Raw genomic sequence first — 24524 nt, 5'->3', positions numbered from 1 at the left:
CGTCAGGCTTTCAACAGGACAAGGGGTTGTGTGAGCATGATTCTCCGGCAGAGGGTAGGCATATCCCTCTGGATATTCCCAAGTAAAGCAGAAGTGAGGATAAGGCTCCGCCAGTCTGTGAGGCCACAGCCAGCGGGCAGAGGGAGCAGGACGTCCCAAGCCAATTAAACGCCATGTGCATTCTCCAAGTCTCCTGCTTCCTTCTTGCCGCTACATTCACTTGTAGCTGTTGAGCACGCTGCATGCAGCAAAGGTAACTATATCGCTCTCCCTTTTTCAAAAATTCTTTTATTTGAGAGATGGAGAGCACAAGCAGGAGACACACAGAGCTCCCATCTGCTGCTTCACTCCCCAAATCCCTGTAACAGCCAAGGCTGAACCAGGCTGAAGCTGGGAGCCAGGAATTCATTCCAGGTCTTCTCATGGGTGGCAGGGACCCAACGACTTGAGTCATCACCTGTTGCTTCCCAGGATACACATTAGGAGGAAGCAGCAATTGGGAGCAGAGCCAGGACTCAAACCCAAGTATGCTAATGTGGGATGCAGACACCTTAATCAGAGTCTTAACCACCAGGCCACGTGTCCAACCCAGCACCAAACGGGTCTCTGCGGAACATAGACTACTTTGAATCCAGTGGGTACACCTCCAGATTCGTATTCTCAAGGCTGAAAATATTCTTGGCCGGTAGTAAAACCAGAGGCACTGAAGCCACTGGGCTGAATGAAGAACGGGCACTGTCCATAGAGAGGCAGGTGACTAAAACACCACGGGAGGATACTGCAGCTCGGCACACAGGCGAGTATTTGCGGCTGCAGGTCCCCATGGCTGCCAGCACTTCTCCAGGCCAAGAGCCACCTGAACCAATGCTCTCCACACTCCCAGTGTCCAGGCAGCCCTCCCCAGTCATTTTCCTTGACACCAATCACATCCAGCACCCAGCACTATTTGCTCTCTCTTCTGGAATAACACATACCATCAACTACATCACTGCCATGAAGTGATGCAACATCTGTCACTATCTGCCCCCGTGTCTCTATAATCTTCATGAGGCTCTTCAAACCAGCCTTTCCCCGTTTATCGTGGACAGGATGGGGTAAGGCCATCACGGAATCCCACCACACTGGGCCGCCCAGGTCATGATGGCCCTGCAGAGGGCGCACTGAGGGTCCCAGGAGGAGCACCGTCTCTAGGGTGAGGGTGTGTAAGTGGAGAGGCTTGGTCTACAATCAGGATGAGAAGTCCGGTGTGGGGCTGGGAGGTGCCTGCGCAATTGAGCGCGGGCAGCCAGCCTGACCCTGTTGTCTCGGCAGCGCACCTATCCCATGAGCCCTGAGAGACTGGGGACCAGGTGAGGTCTAAGGTGCTGCAGGGAGAAGGCCAGGCAGAGCAGCTCTTCTGTGTTAACAGTCTCCACAACTGTGAGGAGGAAACCGAACCTGCCCCCAAGTTCACAACGAATCAACCAGAAGTGCCACTCGCTTCTGTCGCCTTGTATAAAGCGTTGGACCCTCTTCCCTTCCGGCTTCACGCGGGAAAGTACTCCAGGAGGAAACTGAAGTCTGACCACGAGCGGCGTCCCTGAATAGGGGCCAGAGCCACAGCCGCCCCGACACGCGCACCCCACGCTGTCATACACGGACTGACACTGACACAGCGGCGATGGCTCTGCCGGTCCTCAGCCTCGGCAGCGGCAGCCACGTCCCTGATCCCAAAGGCCCTGTCTGAAGGTCGCAGGTAAGGAGAGAGTGTCTGTGAGAGCGAGCCGTGGCTCTCGGATGAAGGTTGTCGAGTCTGAGCAACTAACCCCGAGTGGGCTGGGAGGTGCTCAGCCAGCGGCCTATCTGGAACACTCCAAATGCCACTCAAGCAGTTCCGTACAGCAGGCGGGACACACTATCTGTTGTCGCATTAAACCTGAGAAATCGCTTAACAACCTGAAAGCTGCAAACACCAATAACTGCCTTTCTCACGCCAAAAGGGGATGTTTACAAAAATTATATATATTGTTGACCATAACTATAGAGGGCAGAAACAGCAAGAGCCCAAGGACTGAAGTCTCCCTCCAAAATCTGTCCAAGAAACCCCTAGAAATGATGTCTGATAGTTCAAGATAAAAGTTACAAAACAAGAATTTAGTCACTTATCTACAGAGATTTCATGTCATAGTAACAAAAATTTTGTGTCAATGGCAGTATTGCTTCATACGTGTCCTGTATAGAGAACACAGATTCAGCATTGATCAAATTTTGTGTTTGCTGCCTTTTTATGTAACTCAATTAAACACCAGGTTTTAATTCTCTAATCCCCAGTACAACACTTCTCTTTTGTGAAAAATCAGACAGATTGCATCGTTTTTTCTCTAGGGCAAGTAACTTACTATGAAGCCTGAGGACGATCTCTATTCTCAAAGGTCATGGCCGTGTTCTTGGTTGATGTTTCAAATTAATTGCTTCGAATTTATTTGCTATACATACGAAGCCACTGGTTTCCCAAAGCTCTGAAATGATTCTCCAGTTCGGTTTTGCAGATTCGCAGGAAGTGAGGCCACTGCAGGGACACAAGGCTGCGCTTGGAGGGGACGCCCATCCTCAGCCCAGCTGCTCCCAATCAACTTCCCACTGGCATCTCGACACACACCAGCTTTCTGGACCCTCAGTGCTGCTGACATTTGGGGCTGAGTCACTCTGTTGTCTGTGAGGGCTGTGCTTGGCCTTGCAGGGCGGTTAGTGGTATCCCTGGCCTCCACCCCCACACCCGTGATGTGACAGCCAAAAATACCTCTAGACAGCACCAAACGTCACTAGGGAGAGCAGCTGAGTGCCAATGATGTAGAGCACCCTCATGTACTGACAAGTCTGGGCTCAAGGGTCAGAGAGACCTGGAGGCAATGTCACCTGTGGTTCTTACCAGCCAGTTGACCTCGCCCGAGTTACCCTGCTTGCTTTATTCCCTGTCCCTCTGTTACAAACATGAGCCATTCCACCTTCCTCCTAGGGCTGTGATGAGTAGGCACCCAGTGAACATTATTTCCTTCTTTCCTTCTTCTTCTTGTTCTTATTGCTATTATTTTGACACTAGAGCCTCGGAAGCTGGGAGAAGGGAGATGAAGAGTGTTCTCCACTGTATTAGAGGGATGACTCAAATACTTGGATATTACACAGGCAGTTACATTCCTCAGAAGTAAGTACCGGCAAATTGGACCTTAAGGAGGAATCAAAATTATAAAGGCATGTTTCAAACCCAAATACGCTCAGAAGACATTCAAGCCTTTCAAATACTTTAGGATTATTCTGTTACCACTGCTGTAACCAGCTAAGCATCAATGTCCAAGCAGGCCTCCATTTAAGAAAACAGCATCAAACAGTCACATACTGCAAACGCTAAGGGTTACTTATTTGCATTATAAAATGATTCCCCTTTTAGAGAGCTTTAACACATTGAAAACATGATTCTATTTGTAAGGAACTGGTTTACACACAACTGAAGATCACTAATACAGTGGTTATTATTCTAAACCAAAGCAACTATTTTCCAAAGTGGGGCCAAGGGGCACGTCTCACCTGACACACAGAGGATAGTACATACTTATCGTTTTTAACACTGGCACTCAGAGTGAACGTCAGGCAAATTTCAATTAGCACATTTCCTCAGTTTTAGCAGCAACACTGATGTGTAAATTCTACATCAGAAACTTCACTGATGTTTCAGTGCACAACTTGGTCATTTTGATAAACGTGCAGAGTTGTGCGACCATCACCACAGTCTGGTCTCAGAACTTCTGCAGAACGGGACTGGCCATCAACAGCATTCCGAGGCCATAGGCATCTCCCAGTCCAAAGGAGCCACAGGCCCCGAGTACCCATAAGACATTGAGGATGGGTAGAAGTCAGTCTTCCAAACCCTCCTGGGTCCCAAGCCTGACGACCTGGCCCTCAAACTGACTTCAGTGGAAGGTGTGCTTTGTCAGGTTTTGAGCTTGTGTGGGTCAAGTTCAAAGGACACTTCGCCAAGTGAGGAAGGGGCGGTGTCTGCATACGGATACACAGACAGGAAGTCCGAGGAGATCTGGTGAGAACGGAATAAACATCAGCTCAAACGCAGATGCCAAGCAACTGAGGAGGAATGACAAGGGCTCTCTCTGAGTCAGTTGGGTGAAACCAGGTGCTTGGTGCACAGGTGTCTTCCTAGCTAGAGGCTGGTTGCTCAGTGAGCGCTCAGTGAGAAAGGCGCTGACAATCTCTCGGCAGTATGAAGTGGGACAATAAATCCTGCCACACGATGGGAACTACAATATATGGCATCATAAAAGTAAATGTTATGGCACTTGACTTTGTGGCCTATAATCTCCCATTCAATTGGAACAGAGATTCTTCCGTCAGCAAGAGCAAACTGGACTATTTAATTTTCATTTCTATTCATGCACAGGCCTGTGTTGGAGCTCTTCCATATTTTCTATTATGTTACTTGAAATATGGTTGCATAGTTTGATACAAACAATATCTCAAACTGACATCAACAATTTGGGTTTGGACCAATTGATTTTATTTTAAATTATCTCTGGCTGACAGATGCTGGTAGCTGCCCACACGAGATCTGAAAAAGCCATGTTCTCTAATTTAATATTATAATAATTTTAAATTATTGCTTTATTAAGAGGAAACACAGATTTATTTATAGCGGACACGGATGGCTTCTAATGGCTTGCAGGGCTGCGTTCCGCTTTCCACTGCAGCCCACGTTCGGATAGCTTCAATTGCTTGACTCACTAACAAAACGTTCTGCTACAGAAAAAACGTCCTCCTTCATTCACAGCCATGAAGAAATGGTGCGGAAGCAGCCCTCAAGAGAGACAGCAGTGTCCTGCCGTGTCCTTTTCTTCGCATCCAGTCCTCCTCCAAAGGCCATTGCTGCCTGCCTTTGAAACTAAACACGTTCCACTCAAACCCCTTCTCTCTTGGCTCCTGGGATGTGACAAGATGCTGCTGCTTGGCCCTTAAATGTGGACCTGGTGGAGGTTTGGTCTTCGGCCCTGGGCTCTTTCCCTTTCCTCATGGAAGGACTTGATCTTCTGGGCCCAACCACCGCATCTAACCAAGCAGCATTACTCATATGCAGCACTATGTATGTACGTACGTATGTATGTATATACGTATGTATGCATGCATGTATGTATTTTTGGCATCCCACCAAATACTTTGACATACTTCCAGAAGACAAAGGGAGAACATTGACAGAGATGGTAGCACTCTTGACAGATAAGGAAGCTGCAGCTCAGAGTGTTCGTGTCAAATTCGGAAGGCCACCCAGCCAGGAAGCAGTGCAGTTAGCACCCAAACCCAGGGCTGCAGATGCCAGGCCTGCCTTCTCTCTCCCGTGGCCGGGAAGCTCCTCGTCTCTGCCGCCAACCCCTGCCGTCTCTCGCCTCAGCCTCCACCCACGACTCACTCGGCAACGTCCGGCCAAGCCTCAAAGTCAACATGCTCAGCTACATTGGACACCTTTTCCCCCAAACCCGCTCTTGCTTCTCACACGCTCATTTCTACCCACGTCATTCCCCCCACCAAGTCACCTGAGCCTAAAACCTCAGGACTAACAGACCGTTCTCCTCCTCGCTGCTCCCAAATCCAATCTGTCCCTAAGGCCCAGCGAGCAGTCTCCTGTAGGGCTGCCGCCGCAGCCAGCCCCCCCTTCCCACTCCTTTGGTGAGCAGTCTCAAATACTCCTGGACACTCGGCTTTCCTCACCTCATCGCTCCCACAGAACGCCACCAGTTATCCACATTCTGTGACTTCAGTGTCCCCCACCAATGGCTCCCACGGCTTACAGAGTTCAGTTTACAAATCCATCCCTCTCAAGCAATCTGCTCTCTGGGTCCCCTTCCAGGTTGCCCCCACCCTTTCCAGCACACCCTTTACTGCAGCCAGGATGCTCCCCACACAGTTCTCAGCACTCCCCAGGAGATCTCCCTGCCCACTGCCACCCCCACCTCAGCCAACTTCCAGCAACACATGGGAGAGGGCTTCAAAAAGTCCATGGAAAAACATGGATTATGAAAAAGAACTGCATGGATGTACAAAAGTTTTGGACTCAGACTTACCTGTTAATTCTATTTTTTCTTGAACTTTCGTAAGTACCCCTGTAAGTCTGTCCCTCTTCATGGAGCCTATCCCAACACCCTGGGCCCCAGGGAACACCCTCACCTCGGATCCGCGTGACAGCACTTTGTGCCACTCAGCTGCCACCGACCCAGACCTTCAGCGATATCTCACTTTCCATGTGCTGGCTCCGGGCCCCAAACAGATCCAAAGCCTCTGCAAGGCAGGGCCTGTGTGTGAGAGCTTAGGTATCCATGCAGCCTTGCACTTGAGTAGTAGGTGCCTACTAAGTTGAGTATATGACCACCAATCACTATTTCTTGCAATGCAAATGATATATACATTAAAATATTCACTGGAGGAATTACTTAGCAAAATGAGAGTGCACCAAGCCTCAGCATCATCTTTCTAGGCCTTCAAATACATACAAACTGGTGTTGAGTTTCCACACTATGAAAAGCTTCTATATACTAACCCCTCCTCATCCACAAACAACCCAACATTTCCAAATTAGCTTGTCAGGGTGTGAACCATGTATTTTGGTGATAGCCAATTTGCACATCTTTAAACTCAAAGAGAGCAAGGTCAAAGGCCAGTGTTCACATATGTTCTGGAGGTGGGAGAACACTTCCCTTCTTTTTTTTTTTTTTTTTTTTTTTTTTTGACAGGCAGAGTGGATAGTGAGAGACAGACAGAGAGAAAGGTCTTCCTTTTTTGCCATTGGTTCACCCTCCAATGGCCGCTGCAGCCGGCTCATCGCGCTGATCCGAAGCCAGGAGCCAGGTGCTTCTCCTGGTCTCCCATGGGGTGCAGGGCCCAAGCACTTGGGCCATCCTCCACTGCCTTCCCAGGCCATAGCAGAGAGCTGGCCTGGAAGAGGGGCAACCGGGATAGAATCTGGCACCCCAACCGGGACTAGAACCCAGTGTGCTGGCGCCGCAAGGCGGAGGATTAGCGTGTTAAGCCACGGTGCCAGCCGAACACTTCCCTTCTTGTGTGAGTCCCCCCACCATGACCTTCACTAATATTTTGTCATCCAATTACCTTGGCTTGAAAAGAGAGAGAGAGGGAGAGAGAGAGCGCGCGCGCGCGCGAGAGAGCTCAACTTCTAAGCCACGGCTGCAGAACAAGTTCATCAGGTTCATTCTCATGATCCCTTTTCATTCGCAGCTGATCACTGCTCTGCTCTTCCCTGCCCTTGAACCAGATCAAAAGCTACAGCAGGCTAGAGTTTCTGTTAGCATCGCATCAGCCCAAGCCATCAGGCTGTGCTTCCTGACTGGGCTTCTCAAAGGCTGGATGAGGATGTGAACCAGCTTCTTGGAAACAGCGCAAGTCCTTTTGGCATTTACAGTCTCAATAGCACAGCCTATTCCCTAGCCTCATTGAGATGAGACCAGATACTGCAGCTCAGCAGTTGCAGACATGCGAGTCTATTAGTGGGTTTGGGAAAAAAAAATAGCACCCAAACGGACAAATAATGCCAGGAGGGGAAAATGCTCATGTCAGGTGCTCTAGAGCTCTTATAAGGCTTGCCAACTGTCAGACATCTGCTTCTAAATTGAGTGGCCAACACAGATGATGCTGGAAATCTATCTGCCATGTCAAATCAATCCCTGGCAGCAGTTGCCAGAGGTTAGGGAAAGGGGTGAGCAGGAGGGAGGCGGATATGGTTATAAAAGAGCAACACAAGGGATCCTGTTGGTGAAGGCAATGTTCTGATCTGGACTGTGGTGGTAGAGACACAAATCTAAACGTGAGATACAATTTCAGAATTAAACAGACATGTGCACAACTATGAACAAAACTGGAGAAATCTGAGTAAGACTGGTGAACCTCAGTGTCAGTATCCCGGCTGTGACACCAGAGTCCTGTGTGATGTTACCACTGAGCGGGGAGGGGGAAAGGGTACACAGACCACTCTGTATTATTTCTTTCAACTTATGTGAATCTACAAAGACCTCAAAATAACACGCTTAATTACAACCAGGCCAGTGCAAATGGAGTCTTCTACAATATACAGAATATGAGAGAACACTAGCCTATAATCCCAACAGGTACAAAGGAAAGATGTAAACCTTCAACAAGAAGATTTAGTCCCTGAACGTGAACTTCCAAGAGAGGCCATCACCCAGGTCTGACTGCCAGTGGCCTCACCCTCACCCACGCACACCCTCAAAAGGACCTCTGACTTCTACTTACCCAGGGAGATTTTAGCCCCTCTCCAGTTAACACATGGTGGTATCTTGACCTTGGAAAAATCTCACTCATGTTGTGAACACCTACCATACCAAGCCTATCTCTCTAACTCTTTCAAATAAATTAATTAATTAATCTTAAAAACACAAAAACCTCCAAGTCAAAACAGTCAGTGCTGCATCTCCAATGAACCCTGCCATTCTGCATTTGTACCCATTCACCTTTTTACACTAACTACATTGAATCACTGGAGGAAAAAGAACCTAAGTGCGAAGGCCCTCCTTTCCCAAAAGGCTATGTACTCATCATTTCTTTTCACTGGACCGCACAAGGAATTTCTTCTGAGATCGGGGAAGGGAGAACACCCGCAGCATTCGGTTGCCACGTGGGCGCCACCATCACCTCCCCTCTTTCTAAAAGCGCAACTCCTAGAGCCGAGCAGGGGCCCACAGCCTGGCACTGTACGGCTTGCACGAGCTCTCGTCGCGCTCCCTGAAGGGGCGAAGCAGGGCTCTGTGGTCCTCCTCTAGCCCTGCCAAGAGAAGCCCGAACGCCACCCTTACTCACCAATATCATTGCTGCGGTCTGAGAGCTCCTTGTCCAGGATGCCGGAGAGCGCGCTGCCCACCAGATCAATCTTTGCACCGTCACCCCTACGTGAAAACACAAATCCAAACATTTAAGAATCGGCGTGTGTCCTTGTCATCCCGTCAGCCTTCTGGCTGCACACACGTTAAGGAACTGGTGGGGGTGGCACTGTCACCTGTGTAGGAGCCAGAGGGAATCAGGAACTGTCCAGCCACACAGGCCGTGGTATAAACTGGCCAGGAGACCGGAGGGGCCCTTTCTCCCAGACACATTTTCAAAGATGGCTATTTTAATAACAACTGTTCACCAATGCACCTCTAGCCACAAAGCCTCTCGCTGGGTACACAGGGTGCGACGCAGGGCTTGCTCCCGCCCCATGGCCAAATAAGCACTGGCAGACTGGCAGCTTCCCTTTTAAGGCGCAGGGAATTTAGCCAGTGCTGCCTGTCAAAGGTCAGCTACTTTTAACCTTGAGAAAAAGGATTTCTGGCCTGGAGCTGGGGCATCAGCCAGGCTGTTGACAGGCACAAGGTGTCAAGTTGAGATCTGGCAGCCGGAAAGCTGGCACGGGGGCACAGGCCTGTAAAATGAGACAGCTCCTGGGTGGGTGCCCCCGTGCCCATCAGGACACGAGTGACTTCCCTCAGAATCCGGGCTAGGAGCAGCCCTCTGAGATGGGAACAGGGCTCGTGCCTCCTGTGCCTGAACCACTGTTTCCTCCCAACTATTCCAAAGGCTGCGATGGCAGCAAAGTGGAAAAGGATCCTTGCCATAAAATGGGAGGGAGAGGCTGAGCAGTTGTTCCCGGCAAAGCAACAGAAATAGTCCATCTCCCAGCTCCTGAAGGTCACCGTGGCTTCAAGCTGAACTACATGAGTGACAGACTCACTCAACAAGCACTTGTCAAATAAGCACTGTGCTGGGGGTACTGAGAGGGCCAAGCGAGGGGGCAGCAACTCTGGGCTAAACGAGAAAGACAGACAACCACAAGTCCACATGGCACAGGCTATGTAAGACATACTGAATCAGAGGCCTGTGTATCATAGGCTATGTAAGACATACTGTATCAGAGGCCTGTGGGGAGAAAGACAGGGTCAGTGCAGGCGATCTGCATGGTGGAGGGAGGGGACACACAGAGGAGGTGACCATAGAGGCAGGTCTTGGAGGAAAAGGGAGAGAGGACACATCTGTAAGGGCATGACAGAACAAGGACTCAAGTGTGGATGAGGGTGCCTATGCGGCAAAGGGTCTAACGACCCCACTGAGAGACAGGAGGAGAAAGGCTGGCAAGGTTGATGTGGGTTAGACCATGCTGGGCCAGGCTCAGGGCTCAGTTTGTCCTGGATGCAATGGGGGTGGCGGTGATGGTATAGGGAAGTTACAGCAGGAGACCAACAAACCTAGAGGTCAGGATGGGGTGTGAGTGACAATGAATGAGAAGTGTATGGGTTAAATGCAAATACTGCACCATTTAATATAAGGGACTCTGTCCAGCATATTTGGATTTTGGCAAGTGTAATCTCTTGAATGGAATATTCTAGAAATTCTGAATTAGTAGGAAAGCATTTTCATCTTCAATAAAAGTCTTCCTTTCCTCAGAGGTAAAGGAGTCACTTCTTGAAGACCTTTGTGGATTGCCATTTGGTAGCCTCAGAGCCTGAAGGATTTGGTGCTGTCATTCTCCAGACTAATAGACCAGACTCAAGTCAGCCTCACCACCAGACAGTCCTGTCATTTTGGGGACACACCAAAGACCAGAAGTTACAAGAGCATGTGTCCTCTCCTGGGAGGGAGGCCACGGAGGCAGTGAGCTACACTCTGTGAGCCTTTGGTTTTTTAATTTTTGGTCGGGAAGATGGTTTGAGCGGACACCCCGGTAAGCAGCTGGGGAGTCAATCCAAAGGGCTGTTGGTGGGGGAGGGTTTGCTCACGAGCTAATCATGCATATGTCAGAACCAGCTGGCTGAACACGTGGTTTAGCTGTGCCTTTCACTAACTGCCAATCCCATGGTTCTTGTTTCCCTCTTTGATTTGACGTCTGGAAGCTTCCAGTCAAATGTGAGCCTGCATGGAGACCTACAGAGGACTCTGTCATGTGATACTGTGATCATCTACCCTTGGCTTCTACTACTTTTCTACCCTTATTTTCCTTTTTTGTTACACTCAACTACTTCATATTCTTTTATATATACTTTGCTTGTTTCCTTTTTTCAATTTTTAAAGTTATTTGATTTCTAATTGACAAATAATTGCATAGATCTGTGGGTTACTATGTGGTGTTTTGAGACAGGTACACATCGGGAAATAACTAATCCAGGCTCACTGGCCTATCTGTCAGCTCAAATGATTTTTTACTTCTTTGTGGTAAGAATACTTCAGAGATCTCTGCTGTTTTAAAATACATGCTGCTATTAACTGTAGCCACCTGCCACGCAACACAGGACCAGAACCCATTCCATGCACCTGACACTTTGGGCCCTTTGCCCACGCAGCCCCACCCCAGATCCCAGCCTCTGGGAAGCACCAGTCTACTCTCTACTTCTAGGACTTGAGTCATTCCAACTGCACACAGGACACCGTGCGGCCCTTGTCCTCCTCTGACAGCTTTATTTCACTTAGCATGATGCGGAGTTTTGAGTTACAACAACTCCTTTGTGGGACGCGCTGGTGAAATGCAGAACTTTCAAAGAACAGGGTATATGAGTGTGTCAACTGCCTTTACACGGTTCGTCTGCTCTGACCCAGTCCTGGGAGTCTGTGTTAGAAACAGGCTGCAGGCCGGCGCCGTGGCTCAACAGGCTAATCCTCCGCCTTGTGGTGCCAGCACCCCAGGTTCTAGTCCCGGTTGGGGCACCGGATTCTATCCCGGTTGCCCCTCTTCCAGGCCAGCTCTCTGCTGTGGCCCGGGAAGGCAGTGGAGGATGGCCCAAGTCTTTGGGCCCTGCACCCCATGGGACACCAGGAGAAGCACCTGGCTCCTGGCTTCGGATCAGCGTGGTGTGCCGGCCGTAGCGGCCATTGGAGGGTGAACCAACGGCAAAAAGGAAGACCTTTCTCTCTGTCTCTCTCTCTCTCACTATCCACTCTGCCTGTCAAAAACAAACAAACAAACAAACAAACAAACAAAAAAAAAACAGGCTGCAATGCCCCAGCAGGGTTGTGTGCCCTGATGCCCTTATCAGTGTTATTTGTAGTATTAGTAATGAAGAGAAGCTAAAAACAACTGCAATCTCTTGTGAACATGGGACAAAATGACGACTATCTGATGGGACTTTTATATCACCATGAAAATGATGTTCATAAATGGTCTGTTCTAACAAGAATGAGTGCTCGTGTCACGCAGTTAAGCGAAAAAAGGCAGGTTAAAACAACACCTGCAGCAATGCCATAGATCCGTGTGACCTCCTGATGTAACAGGCACAGTTTGTTTGTTTGTTTGTTTGCTTTTTAACAGGCAGAGTGGACAGTGAGAGAGAGAGACAGAGAGAAAGGTCTTCCTTTTGCCGTTGGTTCACCCTCCAATGGCCGCTGCGGCCGGCGCATCGTGCTGATCCGAAGCCAGGAGCCAGGTGCTTCCTCCTGGTCTCCCATGCGGGTGCAGGGCCCAAGCACTTGGGCCATCCTCCACTGCACTCCCGGGCCACAGCAGAGAGCTGGCCTGGAAGAGGGGCAACTGGGACAGAATCTGGCGCCCCAACCAGGACTAGAATTCGGTGTGCCGGCACCGCAAGGCAGAGGATAGCCTGTTAAGCCACGGCGCCGGCCTAGTTTGTTTTTTTTTTAAGACTGGAAGGATTTGTATTTCCAGTGGTAATTCCCGGGTGGTCTGACACGTGACTCCGACCACTCAGCTCAGCACACAGTATACGGCAGGGCTTCAAACACACCTGTGGAATTCATGAACATTTGCCACATTCTCTGCATAAAGCTGTGTGAGCTTCAGTACGTTCACACCTTGTAAAACTGACAGAAACCGAACCACAGCATACACGGGAAAAGAGAGAGGAAGGAACAGGCCCAAAATGCTAATAGTGGTTGTCTCCGGGACAACACAACAGACTACAGATGTAGTTTTCCTGCCTTTTAAAGTTGACTTTTAAGCCAGTCTCAAAATGACAAATATGTTTTCTCTGCTTGGTGGTAACTAATATAGAGTACTTAAAAAAAAGTAACATATCTGCGTAAAACTGACACCTGAAATGTGATTGCTGCTTGCAGCCCTTGTCTAGACTCCGGAGGAACAGTGGTCATTCTACTAACTACTGGTTGAATTCTTTATTTAGTGGAGGATTAAGCCTGTAATTATAAAACACATTCAAAATATGTCATCAGAAAAATTAAAAGAAAAATAAGAAAGGAAGGAGAAGGGAGGGTGGGAGCGAGGAAGGAAGGGAGGGAGGGAAGTATCACTATGTTCTTAGAACTTTACATATGAGGGGCTCGTGTTGTGGTAGCAGCTAAAGCTGCTGCCTACAAGGCCGGTATCCCACAGTGGGTGCCAGTTTGTGTCCTGGCTGCTCCCCTTCCAATTCAGCTCCTTGCTGATGGCCTGGGAAAGCAGCGGAAGACGGCCCAAGTACTTGGGCCCCGTACCCATGTGGGAGAGCCAGGTGAAGCTCCTGGCTCCAGCCTGGCTTGGACCCCGCTGTTGTGGCCATCTAGGGAGTGAACCAGCAGATGGCAGATCTCTATCTCTTCCGTTCTATAACTCTGACTTTCAGATAAACAATAGATCTTTTAAAAACTGTATATAGGAAATACATAAAATCTGTTTCCTCTATATAACTATATTTTAAAAATTAAAAAAATGATTAGAGACACACAATTCAGGCAGCTCACGCTCACACTTTCTCTCCAGGAGTATCATGGTCTGTCACGGAGGTACATGGCGATTGCCTAGCCCCTGTCCCACAAACTCTCCCCCGAGAATCACCCTGACCACGGGTATCTCGTGCAATCATTTCGCTTGGAAGTCAGCTCGGGTCGGGGAGTCAGGCATCCTAGACTTTGAAGTCCCAGTGAGGTGTACTCTATCTAAGCCGGCTGCTCCCCACCTGTGTGACCTTGGCCAAGTCACTTCACCTCTGTGGAACTGGAGTGCTTCATCAACAAGATGCTGGGTAGGCTAGCTTGAATAGGAGCACCTCTTAGGGGGCCTTCCACAGCTTTCATTCTGTGATTTCAACAGCTGACAAATGGTGGAGCCTAGGACGGCATTAGGGTACAGCGGGCCCAGTGAGATGTGGGCAAATTCTAGGATGTTCCTTTGCTTCCCAATTTTCCTGTTAAAATCTGAAATGCCATTCCTTCCCACTCTAATTCAGCCAATGTGGCTCCCCCTTGAGCACTCAGAGAGCCACCTGTCTTCTCGGTGCCTGTGGCCAACGCTTATCACAGCATTTCACACTCACATGGACCTAGTGATCTTCTCCACTCTACAGGGGAGCTTTGTCATGTTTTCCCTTCCAGTGAAATGCCTGACACATGTAGAATTACCAAAAAAATTTTTTTTCCTTCAACTCAGTGGGTCAGCAAACACTGAGATTTTTCTGGGTCTTACATACCTTAGGAAATAGCCACTTGGTACAGTCCTCTCTCAATCCCATGTCTAAGCTCTTGTTTTAGTCCATCTGGGCTGCCTTAACAAAATCCCACAAACCAAGTGGTTCATAAACAACAGTCCTGGAGGCCGGAAGTCCAAGCTCAAGGCACTGGCAGGGTCAGTGTGGGGTGAGGGTCTGTTTTGTGGTCCACAGATGGACCTTCTCACTGCCTTTCCCCATGACAGAAGGGCTGGTCTCTTTTATAAGGGCACTCTTCATTATGAAAGGGCACCACTCACCTCCCAAATGCCCTGCCTCTTAATCCATCACCTTGGGAGTGAGGACTACAACACGAGGGGTCTTTAAAACATTCGTGGAAAATGTGTGTTACAAAAAAAAAAAAAAAAAAACTATGCAGCGATTTCAAAATTTTCATTTTCCATGAACTTTGTAGGTCTCCGCATCTGAATATGGGCGTGACCTAAGCATTCATTCTCACAGCATCTTCATTCTTAAAGCACTTCTTACATTTCAGTAATGGGTCAACAATTTTGAAATGAAAACCAAATTCTTACCGATCCTCAAGTACACACGTGTCTGTCAGGGGCTGAATTGGGTCCTCTCGCCCAGAATTTTTATGTTGAAACCCTAGTGCCCCCAGCCCTCTAGAATGTGACTATACTTGATGAGGACATTGGGTGGACCGTAATCCAATCTGGTATCCTTCTAAGAAGAAATTTGGATAGTCAGAAACACCAGGGATATGCACACACAGAGGGAAGAGCATGTGAGGGAGAGTTTGTGGGACAGGGGCCAGGCAATCGCCATGTACCTCCTCTCCAGATTCTAAAGCATCGACCACATTTTGGCGGGAAGGAGCCCTGATCCCTCAGGCCAAGAGCCAGATATAGGCCTCAGCTGAAATGATCTATCCAGGGCCAGAAGCCAGTCTATTTTGAAAACAAGGTAGGTGTAGTTTAAAAAAGGTTCTGATCCTTCCAAGGAGGGAAGCTGCAGCTGGTGTTTTGACAGTGCTCAGACTGTGGGTGTGCAGGCATTTTACAATGTCTATTTGTAAGTGCCTTTCACTGTATTTATAGTCTCTTCCAACAATGCTAATGAATTTCAGTTCTGAAAAATCCCCGAGTTTCTGCAATTCTCCAAAGCACGTGTCTCAAGTCGCTGATGACCAATGAGGGTGCAGTCGCCCATGCTTCCCACTCTCCCCGACACGAGAGTTTGATTTCAGTGGAAAAGATGCTATTGATCTCCAAGCAAGAGAAAAAGGCCCATACTTTTGTGATTTACCAGCTCTTGTGAGTGTTTTTGTCTGGTGAGTCTCTCTGCTCTCAGCCGTTCCACAAAAGAACACAGGGGGCCGGCGCCGTGGCTTAACAGGCTAATCCTCCACCTTACGGCGCCGGCACACCGGGTTCTAGTCCCGGTGGGGGCGCCGGATTCTATCCTGGTTGCCCCTCTTCCAGGACAGCTCTCTGCTGTGGCCCGGGAAGGCAGTGGAGGATGGCCCAAGTCTTTGGGCCCTGCACCCACATGGGAGACCAGGAGAAGCACCTGGCTCCTGACTTCGGATCAGCGTGGTGCGCCGGCTGCAGCGGCCATTGGAGGGTGAACCAACGGCAAAAAGGAAGACCTTTCTCTCTGTCTCTCTCTCTCTCTCACTATCCACTCTGCCTGTTAAAAAAAAAAAAAAAAGAAGAAGAACACAGTGGTAGGCAGGCAACACACAACACCATATACCCAAAGACATCAGAGCAAGGTTGCCCTGGCTCATTTTCGACTTTTAAATCAAAATCATGCCATTCTTGTGTGTTTTTCTGAACAGTTTTCATTATGGACCCCACGTGTGACTTGCGTAGGCAGCCCCTTGCTTTCCTGGACAGGGGGTCTAAATCACAGAAAGGGGACCAAGCCGACCCAGCACCCCAGCAGGCAGAAGCAGAACTTACATTCCGATAGCAGCAACAGCAGTTGCTAACTGCTACGGAACAGCTAGGGCTCAGGCACTGGAATACACACCTCTCATCAGTAAGTCTTCCATCCTCACAATCACTCCTTCAAGATATATGCTGTGCCGGAGCACCCTTCAGGGAGGGTCTGTCGCCCCTGGTGCTGGGAGTGCTGTTAGCAAGCAGTCTCTGGTCTCAGCCACGGACCCCCTCCTCGGCTAGGAGACACCCTTTCCAGGGTGCCCCCACACGCCACGGTATCAAGGTTTCAGCCATCTCAGCCCACATGGACAACTCAGATGGGCCATCTTGGTTCCAAAGGTCCCAAGGAATCTCATCAAGGTTTCTTGAGCCTGTATCACAACCTGACTTCTCCCTCCACACAGTCCAGCTTCCTTCTCCCTTCCATGGGTATCGAACCCTAAAACACGTCTTCATACTACATGCAGGTTCAGAGTCTGCTTCCTGGAGAATCCCACCTCTGACAGCTTTATCTTGATTCTACAGATGAGGAAATTGGGGCTCGGTGTGATTAAGTCACTTGCCAATAAAAGGCAGCAAGAGTAGTAAAGTAGCAGGGTCCAGATTGGAGCCTACTACCTCCAGAACCCAACTTCTTGTCTACTTCTCAAAGCTGCTTATTCAGCCTTCTGGTTGTGCAGGCTAGGGATCTGGCCATGGGGACAGCAAGTCATACAGGATGCCAGGTAGCCAGTGTCACCCTGCCAGATCTGGCTCCATGCCACATGGGCAAATGGCCTTTGCTCCCTAAGCTAAAAAGTATTACTAACAAACAATAATCACAAAACCATCCTATCTGGAGGGGCTTGCTTGGATTTGACAAGATGGGGCTTATGCACAGTGGAGGACACGGAATAGGCAGCATGTGCATACCATGAGAACATGAACTTGGCCAGTGCCATGGCCCCATTTAGCCCACGTTGGGACAGTTAAGCCAAGGCGTGGCATGGAAAAGGTGTGGAAGTACAGAGGAAGCCAAGGCAAGTGAGCAAACAAGCACATAAATAAGCAGTACCAGTGGCAGGAAGAAAAAGTCACCACAAAGCACACACAAATCTCGGACGTGAGTGGACACGAAGGGAAGGGAAACCCCTTGATTCCTACCGGACCAAAGATTCCAGAGCCGTGTGGCGACTGTGGCTGTGCCCCCCTTCCCTCGAAAGCATGTACTAATCATACTGCCAATGCTTGGGCTTCAACTGCCTGGAAATTGTTACAGAGGCAAAGAAAAAACGAGGGAAGAAAAGGAAAGGCGAAGAAACAGAAGAGCTCCACAGCTGGTGTGTGGGAAACCCTAAGGAGCTCCTAAGGAGGACGGCAGGTGTCAAATGTGCAGATCACACAGAAGCCACCTGAACTGCTCTGGCTTCTTCCTGTCTCCAACCCCGCAACTCTGTCACCCCCTGCAGAACCCTAGGTCTCCTTGCTCGCCTGCGCAGACCCTGGGCGATCTCATCCCGGAGGAGGTGGAGGCTAACACAAGCGAGCACTCCCCCCGCCCCTGCTCTCCTGAGCTCACCTCTGACTAGTCAAGCCGGGCCGAGACTGCACAGGTGGAGCTCTTGCTCTGTTACAGACAAGGGGGCCTGTGCTCCAAAGGTGACAGTGGTGCGCCCAAGAGCTTCAGCAGATTGGTGGCAGAGCTGCAACCAGATGGGAGGTTCCTGCTGTCCCGTGCAGCCTCTTCCCACCGCGCTGGGTGGGTGGGGTAGAGGGGCGGCGCAATACTCACAGTGAGCAGCCACACGCACTCCTTTCCAATCAACTACCACCCGAGGACTCAGCCTGTCCAAGAAGACAGCAGATGTCAAACTAGTTAGTGGCTGCCCCAGCATGCCTGTCGCCGCCCTTGCAGCTGGGATCCTTCCATCAGGAAAGGACAAAGTGGGAGCAGCAGTAACCCACAGCCTCCTTCACCCCTCAGACGGAGGGCAGGAGGAGCCTCTCTCCCTTTTCCCAGACAACTACCCAAAGGCCTCACTGCTGTATGTGGAGTCCCCAGCTACCCACCTGGTGGCCAGAACCATCACAGGCACTTTTGGAGCGCAAGACTGGTCCTGTTTACATGCAACACAACCCAAGCGAGGCCAGGGGCACAACAGGCAGGATGAGAGCGGTTCCCTGGCAGCTCTCCTCCCGTGTTGCGTGGCCTTGTCCAGATGAACACAAACAAGCTTCACTATTTATAGATGGTGAAGACACGCTGGAAGGTGATAGGACAGTGCTTACTGACTTCCCCTCCAAATTTCTCTTCTTTGTGCAGACCAGCAAGTGCACCTGCAAGCACGCTCTCTCCAGAGCCCGTCCGGGGCAGGACAAGTGCCGCAAACCCCTAAGGCAGACCTCAGCTGCAAGGCCCCAGCTTGGTATCTCAAAGAGGCGCAAGGGGCTTTAAAGATGCTGAGCCCAACACTTGGGCGGTAGGAGGGAGGAGGGAGAACTTGCCATCATGAGACTCTGTGACAAGTCTGTGCAGAGCCACCTGGAGAAAGAGCTATTCAAAGAAATAGCCCATGGAAAGAGCAGGATCAAAACCGATTGGTACTCTGCCTGCGTGAGGCATTCATCCTTCCTGGGGTTGCCCTGCCCGATTCCGGCCACCAGCAGCAGGAAAAATCAATATGGCTCAGTCTGGGCTAAGGCTACATCCCATCACTACTGTTGGTTCTTGCCACCACAAACAAAACTCATTCTTCCATAGGTGGGAAGAAACAGAGACAGAAAATTATACCTGTGGCCGGCACCGTGGCTCAACAGGCTAATCCTCCGCCTTGTGGCGCCGGCACACCGGGTTCTAGTCCCGGTTGGGGCACCGGATTCTATCCTGGTTGCCTCTCTTCCAGGCCAGCTCTCTGCTATGGCCTGGGAAGGCAGTGGAAGATGGCCCAAGTCCTTGGGCCCTGCACCCGCATGGGAGACCAGGAGAAGCACCTGGCTCCTGGCTTCGGATCAGCATGATGCACCGGCCGCAGTGGCCATTGGAGGGTGAACCAATGGCAAAAAGGAAGACCTTTCTCTCTGTCTCTCTCTCACTATCCACTCTGCCTGTCAAAAAAAAAAATTATACCTGTAAATGCAATGAGGGCAGTGAGCACAGACACCCTTACAGGACAAGGTGCTTCCCCTGTGTGTCCTGGGATTGCTCCTTAATCTACTGCCCTCCCTCTCTCCCGCCCTCCATGCTCCTGACTCCGTGGCTGCTTCAGGGGGCTGCTCATGCTGTCACCCCTAGAGGCCGCTCCACGTGCCATCTGAGGATGTCCACATGTCCACTCCCTCAGTGATCCGGATCACACTGGGGTCACTCACTGGACTTTTTCTAGGGAGGCAAAAAGGCACCTGCAGATTTGCCAAGTGCCTCTAAAGTGGCCAGGCACGAGCCAGGATCTGGAGAGGTAGCAGCTGGGTACAAGCTACACACCAGAGCAAAGAAATCTTGCTGTGCTTTCTGAGACTAGAGAGGTGAGCGCCTTGCCCAGGGCCACGGACTGTGTAAGGGGAGGGGTGGAGTGTCCAGTCTGGGGAGCCCAGCTCCACAGCCCAGGCAAGGAGTGAGCAGGCCTGGGATCTCCAGCAAAGGAATCATGCATGCACACATTGCACACACACAGCAAGAAAGAGGTGGGAAGGGAGAACCTTTCTCCTAACTGAATCCGTATCTCGGCCCCATTTCCCATCTTTTGCCTCACCTATGGCAAAAGATGCTTGGCTATCTGCTCATTCTGTCTTCAACTCACCCCAAACCTGTCTCCTGCCTCTAATGATTCCACAAAAACTACTAAACCAGGATATCAAGGGCCAACTAGTGACCAGAGCCTGGGCCCCCGATCACCAGCAGGAAGAGCAGCAGCACTGGGAGCCTGTGAGAAACAGCAACTCTCAGCCTTACGCTGGACCTACTGAATGAGAAACTCAGGGGGAGCAGCATTTGGCTTTTACCAAGCCCCTCAAGTGAATGGGATGCACACCCAGGTGTGAGAATTGCCAACCAGAATGCCCTTCTTCTAACTTCCACACCGTCACACTCCTCCCAGCCTAGTGCTTTCTGCACCTCTAAACCTCTAATTTCCCCACACTTGTCTCTCCCACCTCCTCGCTTCTAATTTACAGGAGGGACTATAGCCATCCCTTGCTTGTAACTACCATCCACGAGCCAGTGACACCTACCTCCGGCATTTCTAGCCAAGCCCTCTTGCAACAATTCTCCAAAGACATGTCTTCACCCTGACTTACAGAAACCAAGGGCAATGTTCAAAAATCACACACACCACCACTAGGAATCTTGAAAAGAACTTGAGACCATCTGAGTAATCTCAACTCAAATTCGTGGCCCAACCACACAAGTGCCTCTTTACCTGGCGACTCAGGGAACACTTGGGTGCACCCACTAGCTTTCTCTTCCTCCGTTCTGATCAACTGACTAAGCAGTTTACACGTAGTATGAAGAAAGAGGACTCCTTAGATGCTTTCTTTTAGTGGATTTGGGTGCTGGATACGTCACAGACTGATGCGTAGCTGGAAGCTTCTTTCACACTAAGTTGTAACCCCAGGGGCTTAAAGCAGCCAAGATGTCTTGGTCAATCTAAAGAGAAAATTAACTGCAGATGGTAAGTTGTTTTCAAGAGAGGTGTCTGTCCCTCCCCAAGCACTTAGCTGACAGTTGGCATGGAGATGTTCACATTACCTCTGCCTCCGGCTAGAACGCCTCAGAGCTCCCCACGCACCTACTTCCAGGTGTGGGTCTGAAACCCAGTTTCAGCATCACGACACACGAGAGAAAAGGCCACTGCAGCACACACTCCCGCTCACCCCACGTTCAGCTTCTCTCCGCACTGCCCCCAGTGCTAACCCTAACCCTAACCCCAACCCCACGTTCTGCTTCTCTCCACACCACCCCCAGTGCTCCACAGTGCATTCGACATTTAAAACAAGGGGTCGTCCTCCAGAGACACAGGTCTGCGAAGTCACTGTGTGTCCCCCATCCTGGTGGCTACCACCCAATTGCCCATCTTCTAGGATCACTCCTCCAACACGTTTCCACATCCAAAGCCAACTGAAAGTGCTCTCTGGGAAATCTGGGACACAGTTCCCAACTCCCTCATGTCTGGAACCTCCTCATGCAATGGCCCTCACACTGTCAGCCACCAGCCAAACTGAGGGCTGCTAATTCTGCTCTGCCCAACACAAGATGGAGTCAACAGGTTCTGTCTGGAGTCTGACCATTGCAACGTCAAGGCCATCTTCCCAAGCCTATGACAGCCAGATAGGTGATTCAACCACAGCACGCCTTCAGCCTGATCCTTTCAACCCTTATGATCATTCATTCATCCGTCACCTGCCCACCTGAATAGGCTCATATTCAGAACAGCCCGTCTCTACGGTGGTAGGCACCAGCCTCCATTTCTAATCGCATCCCCTGGACTTCCATCCAGCTGCCAACTTCCCCCACTCTGTCCCTGCTCACCCCACTTCCTCCTGTGCTTTCCTTCCCCTCCACCCCAGATCATCTGTCTGTCACACTTGGCCCTGGACATCAGCCCCTCCTGTCCCCTGCTCTGCTAGTCACCTGCCCCTCCAACTAGGAGCTTCTGAGCTAGAGCAGACACTGTGAAAGCAAAGGTCCTGCTCTGGCTTCCTTGTTTGTTGGCGAAGAGAAAGAAAGCAACTATGCCTTAGGGCATGGGAACTGGGGAGGAGTACCAGGCTGTGTAGGTCTAGCCAGCTGGCTTCTACTGCTCTCCCTGTTGGATTCCTTTTCTTTTGAGAGCACACACCTGCTCTGCCCCTCAGGTTGCTGGCTTACCGCCGCCCACTGTGTGAAATCACCAGAGTTGAGGGCAGCCTGTTTCTCTCCAGAATTTCCTGGGATTTTTTCCCCCTTTTTGGACCCTTCTCCCAAGTAAGTCATAGGACCTCTTGTCATAGAGGTATCTGAACTCATTTCTAGCAAATTGATAATGCACATTATTATTAAACACACAACAGCATTTAATCTTGTGTCTGTGGATGTCTATATACAAACATACCAAAGAGTTTATGAATAGGCAATCATTTGAAATATAAGGGTACTTTCAGAAGTTCATGGAAAATGCATATTATAAAAGAACTATGAATGGGATTCAAGTTTCATTCTACACCAAAATAAACTTATTTTTAAACTCCATTTTCCATGAACTTTTAGCAGTACCCTTATATGTTCACGTGAAAATATCAAGACAAGTGAGTACGTGTTATACTTTCGAGCCTCTATCTGCTCAAGTGTAAAAATCAGAGTGGACAGAATGTTCTCTGCACCAAAACTCCCTTAGTTACGTGGTAGACTGTACAAGGTGAGCAGATCCTGTCTTTGTGCACCATGAAACAATAACCAAGGCACCTCCAAAGCACAGACCGACCAGAGGCGACACTTGTGGCCTAGGTAAATCTCCTTTCATCACTCAAGTTTATTTTCCAATTTGTAAAATAGCTAATGCTATTTATAAAATTTTAAAATGTATTTGAAAGGCAGGCATGCACACATACAGAGACACAAAAACAGAGAGAGAAAGAGAGAAAGAGAGAGATAGAGGCACAGAGAGACTTTCCATCCACTGGTTCACTCCCCAAATTCCTGCAACAGCCAGGGCTGATCCAGGTTGAGGCCAGGAGCCCAGAACTCAGAATGGGTCTCCTACGTGGGCAGGAGGGAAACGAGTACTTGAGCCAACTCACTTGTTGCCCTCCAAGGGTGCACATTAGCACAAAGCTATAACTGGAAGTGGAGCTGGGACTTGAACCAGGCACTCTGATATGGGATCCAAGCAACCCAAATGGTGTCTTGATCACTATACCAAACACCCACCCCTCATCACTGAATTTTTAAATTTTAAATCAATTCTGGTATTCAATTTTTTAAAGTATTTTTCCCTGTTAAAACGCCATAGTAACTTTCTAGAAACTGGAAGAGCATTCTTCTCAATACTTGAGTATGTGTGTTCACGTCTGAGGAGGGGAGCAATCAGTGTAAGGTGCTTACTGAATGCTTCCACTCGCTCTAATGGAACAGACTACTTGCTGGTGTCATTCTGGTTTTCCTATATATACTTCCTGAAAACCACGTCAAATAAAAATTATAGAAGCCACTGTTTTAGACTACTGGGCCCCAAGAGACTCGATTAAAAAATCAAAATGGAGTCACCCAAGCTAAAGTTCCATGTCATCAAACTCAAACTCAGTTATTACCTGATCTTCCAGAAATCAGGAAAGTTAACAGCCTGGCGAGTTTCAATCAGCATGATAATGGAATCCAAACTGCTTTAATCCTTAGACAGTAAAACTAACCTGATAGTAACCAGTTATTTTCTAATCGCTCTGTATCCCTGTCTCCAACTTAAAACGAAAGTAACTTTGAAGTGACCAATCTGCTTCTTATTCTTTGTTTCTGTTTTTTTTTTTTCAGCCCTTCAGGGCCTATAGAACCAACCTCTTCTGTTCAGCCCATCAAAACACTCATTACATTTTATAGAACGAAATATTGTCTTTTTCTAGAATTGAAAATAAAGCCAGGGGCTGGCACCGTGGCATAGTAGGTTAAGCCTCTGCCTGTGGTGCTGGCATGCCAAATGGGCACAGGTTCAAGCCCTGGCTCCTCTACTTCCAATCCAGCTCCCTGCTGATGGCCCAGGAAAGCAGCAGAGGATGGCCCAAGTCCTTGGGCCCCTGCTTCCTCGTGGGAGACCCAGAGGAAGCTCCTGGCTCAGCCCAGCTCCTGCCATTGTGGCCACCTGGGGAGTGAACCAGTGGATAGACTATCTCAGTCTCTGTCTCTGTCTCTCCCTCCATCTCTGTAACTCTACCTTTCGCACTTGATTTTAGCCAAAAGGTGGAGAAGCGATTGTAACTCTACCTTTCGAATAAAAGAAATACATCTTTAAAAAAGAAGAAGAAAATAAAGCCAAACAAAATAATTAAACTGGGGGTGGGCATTTAAGCTAGCAGTTAAGATGCCTAGAGCCTACGACAGGGTACCTGGATGGGCTCCCAGCCTGGCTCGTGAGTCCAGCTTCCTGATAACGCACACCCTGAAGGGCAGCAGGGATGACGCCAGGGCTTGGTCCCTGTAACCCACGTG

General features: G+C 49.6%; 1 protein-coding gene across 3 annotated transcripts in view; it reads right to left on the bottom strand.

Annotated features, from left to right (window-relative positions):
• SH3KBP1 (SH3 domain containing kinase binding protein 1) overlaps positions 1 to 24524 on the bottom strand; it is a 384249-nt gene that overhangs the window by 33758 nt on the left and 325967 nt on the right. For all 3 annotated transcript variants that reach the window (XM_062183964.1, XM_062183966.1, XM_062183965.1), the window contains one exon: positions 8863 to 8948. In XM_062183964.1, coding sequence (XP_062039948.1) covers positions 8863 to 8948 — 86 coding nt within the window. The remainder of the gene's footprint in view (positions 1 to 8862; positions 8949 to 24524) is intronic.

The sequence above is a fragment of the Lepus europaeus genome, chromosome X (assembly GCF_033115175.1).
Source record: "Lepus europaeus isolate LE1 chromosome X, mLepTim1.pri, whole genome shotgun sequence".
Taxonomy (NCBI): Eukaryota; Metazoa; Chordata; class Mammalia; order Lagomorpha; family Leporidae; genus Lepus; species Lepus europaeus.
This window is presented reverse-complemented; position numbering and strand designations above follow the sequence as displayed.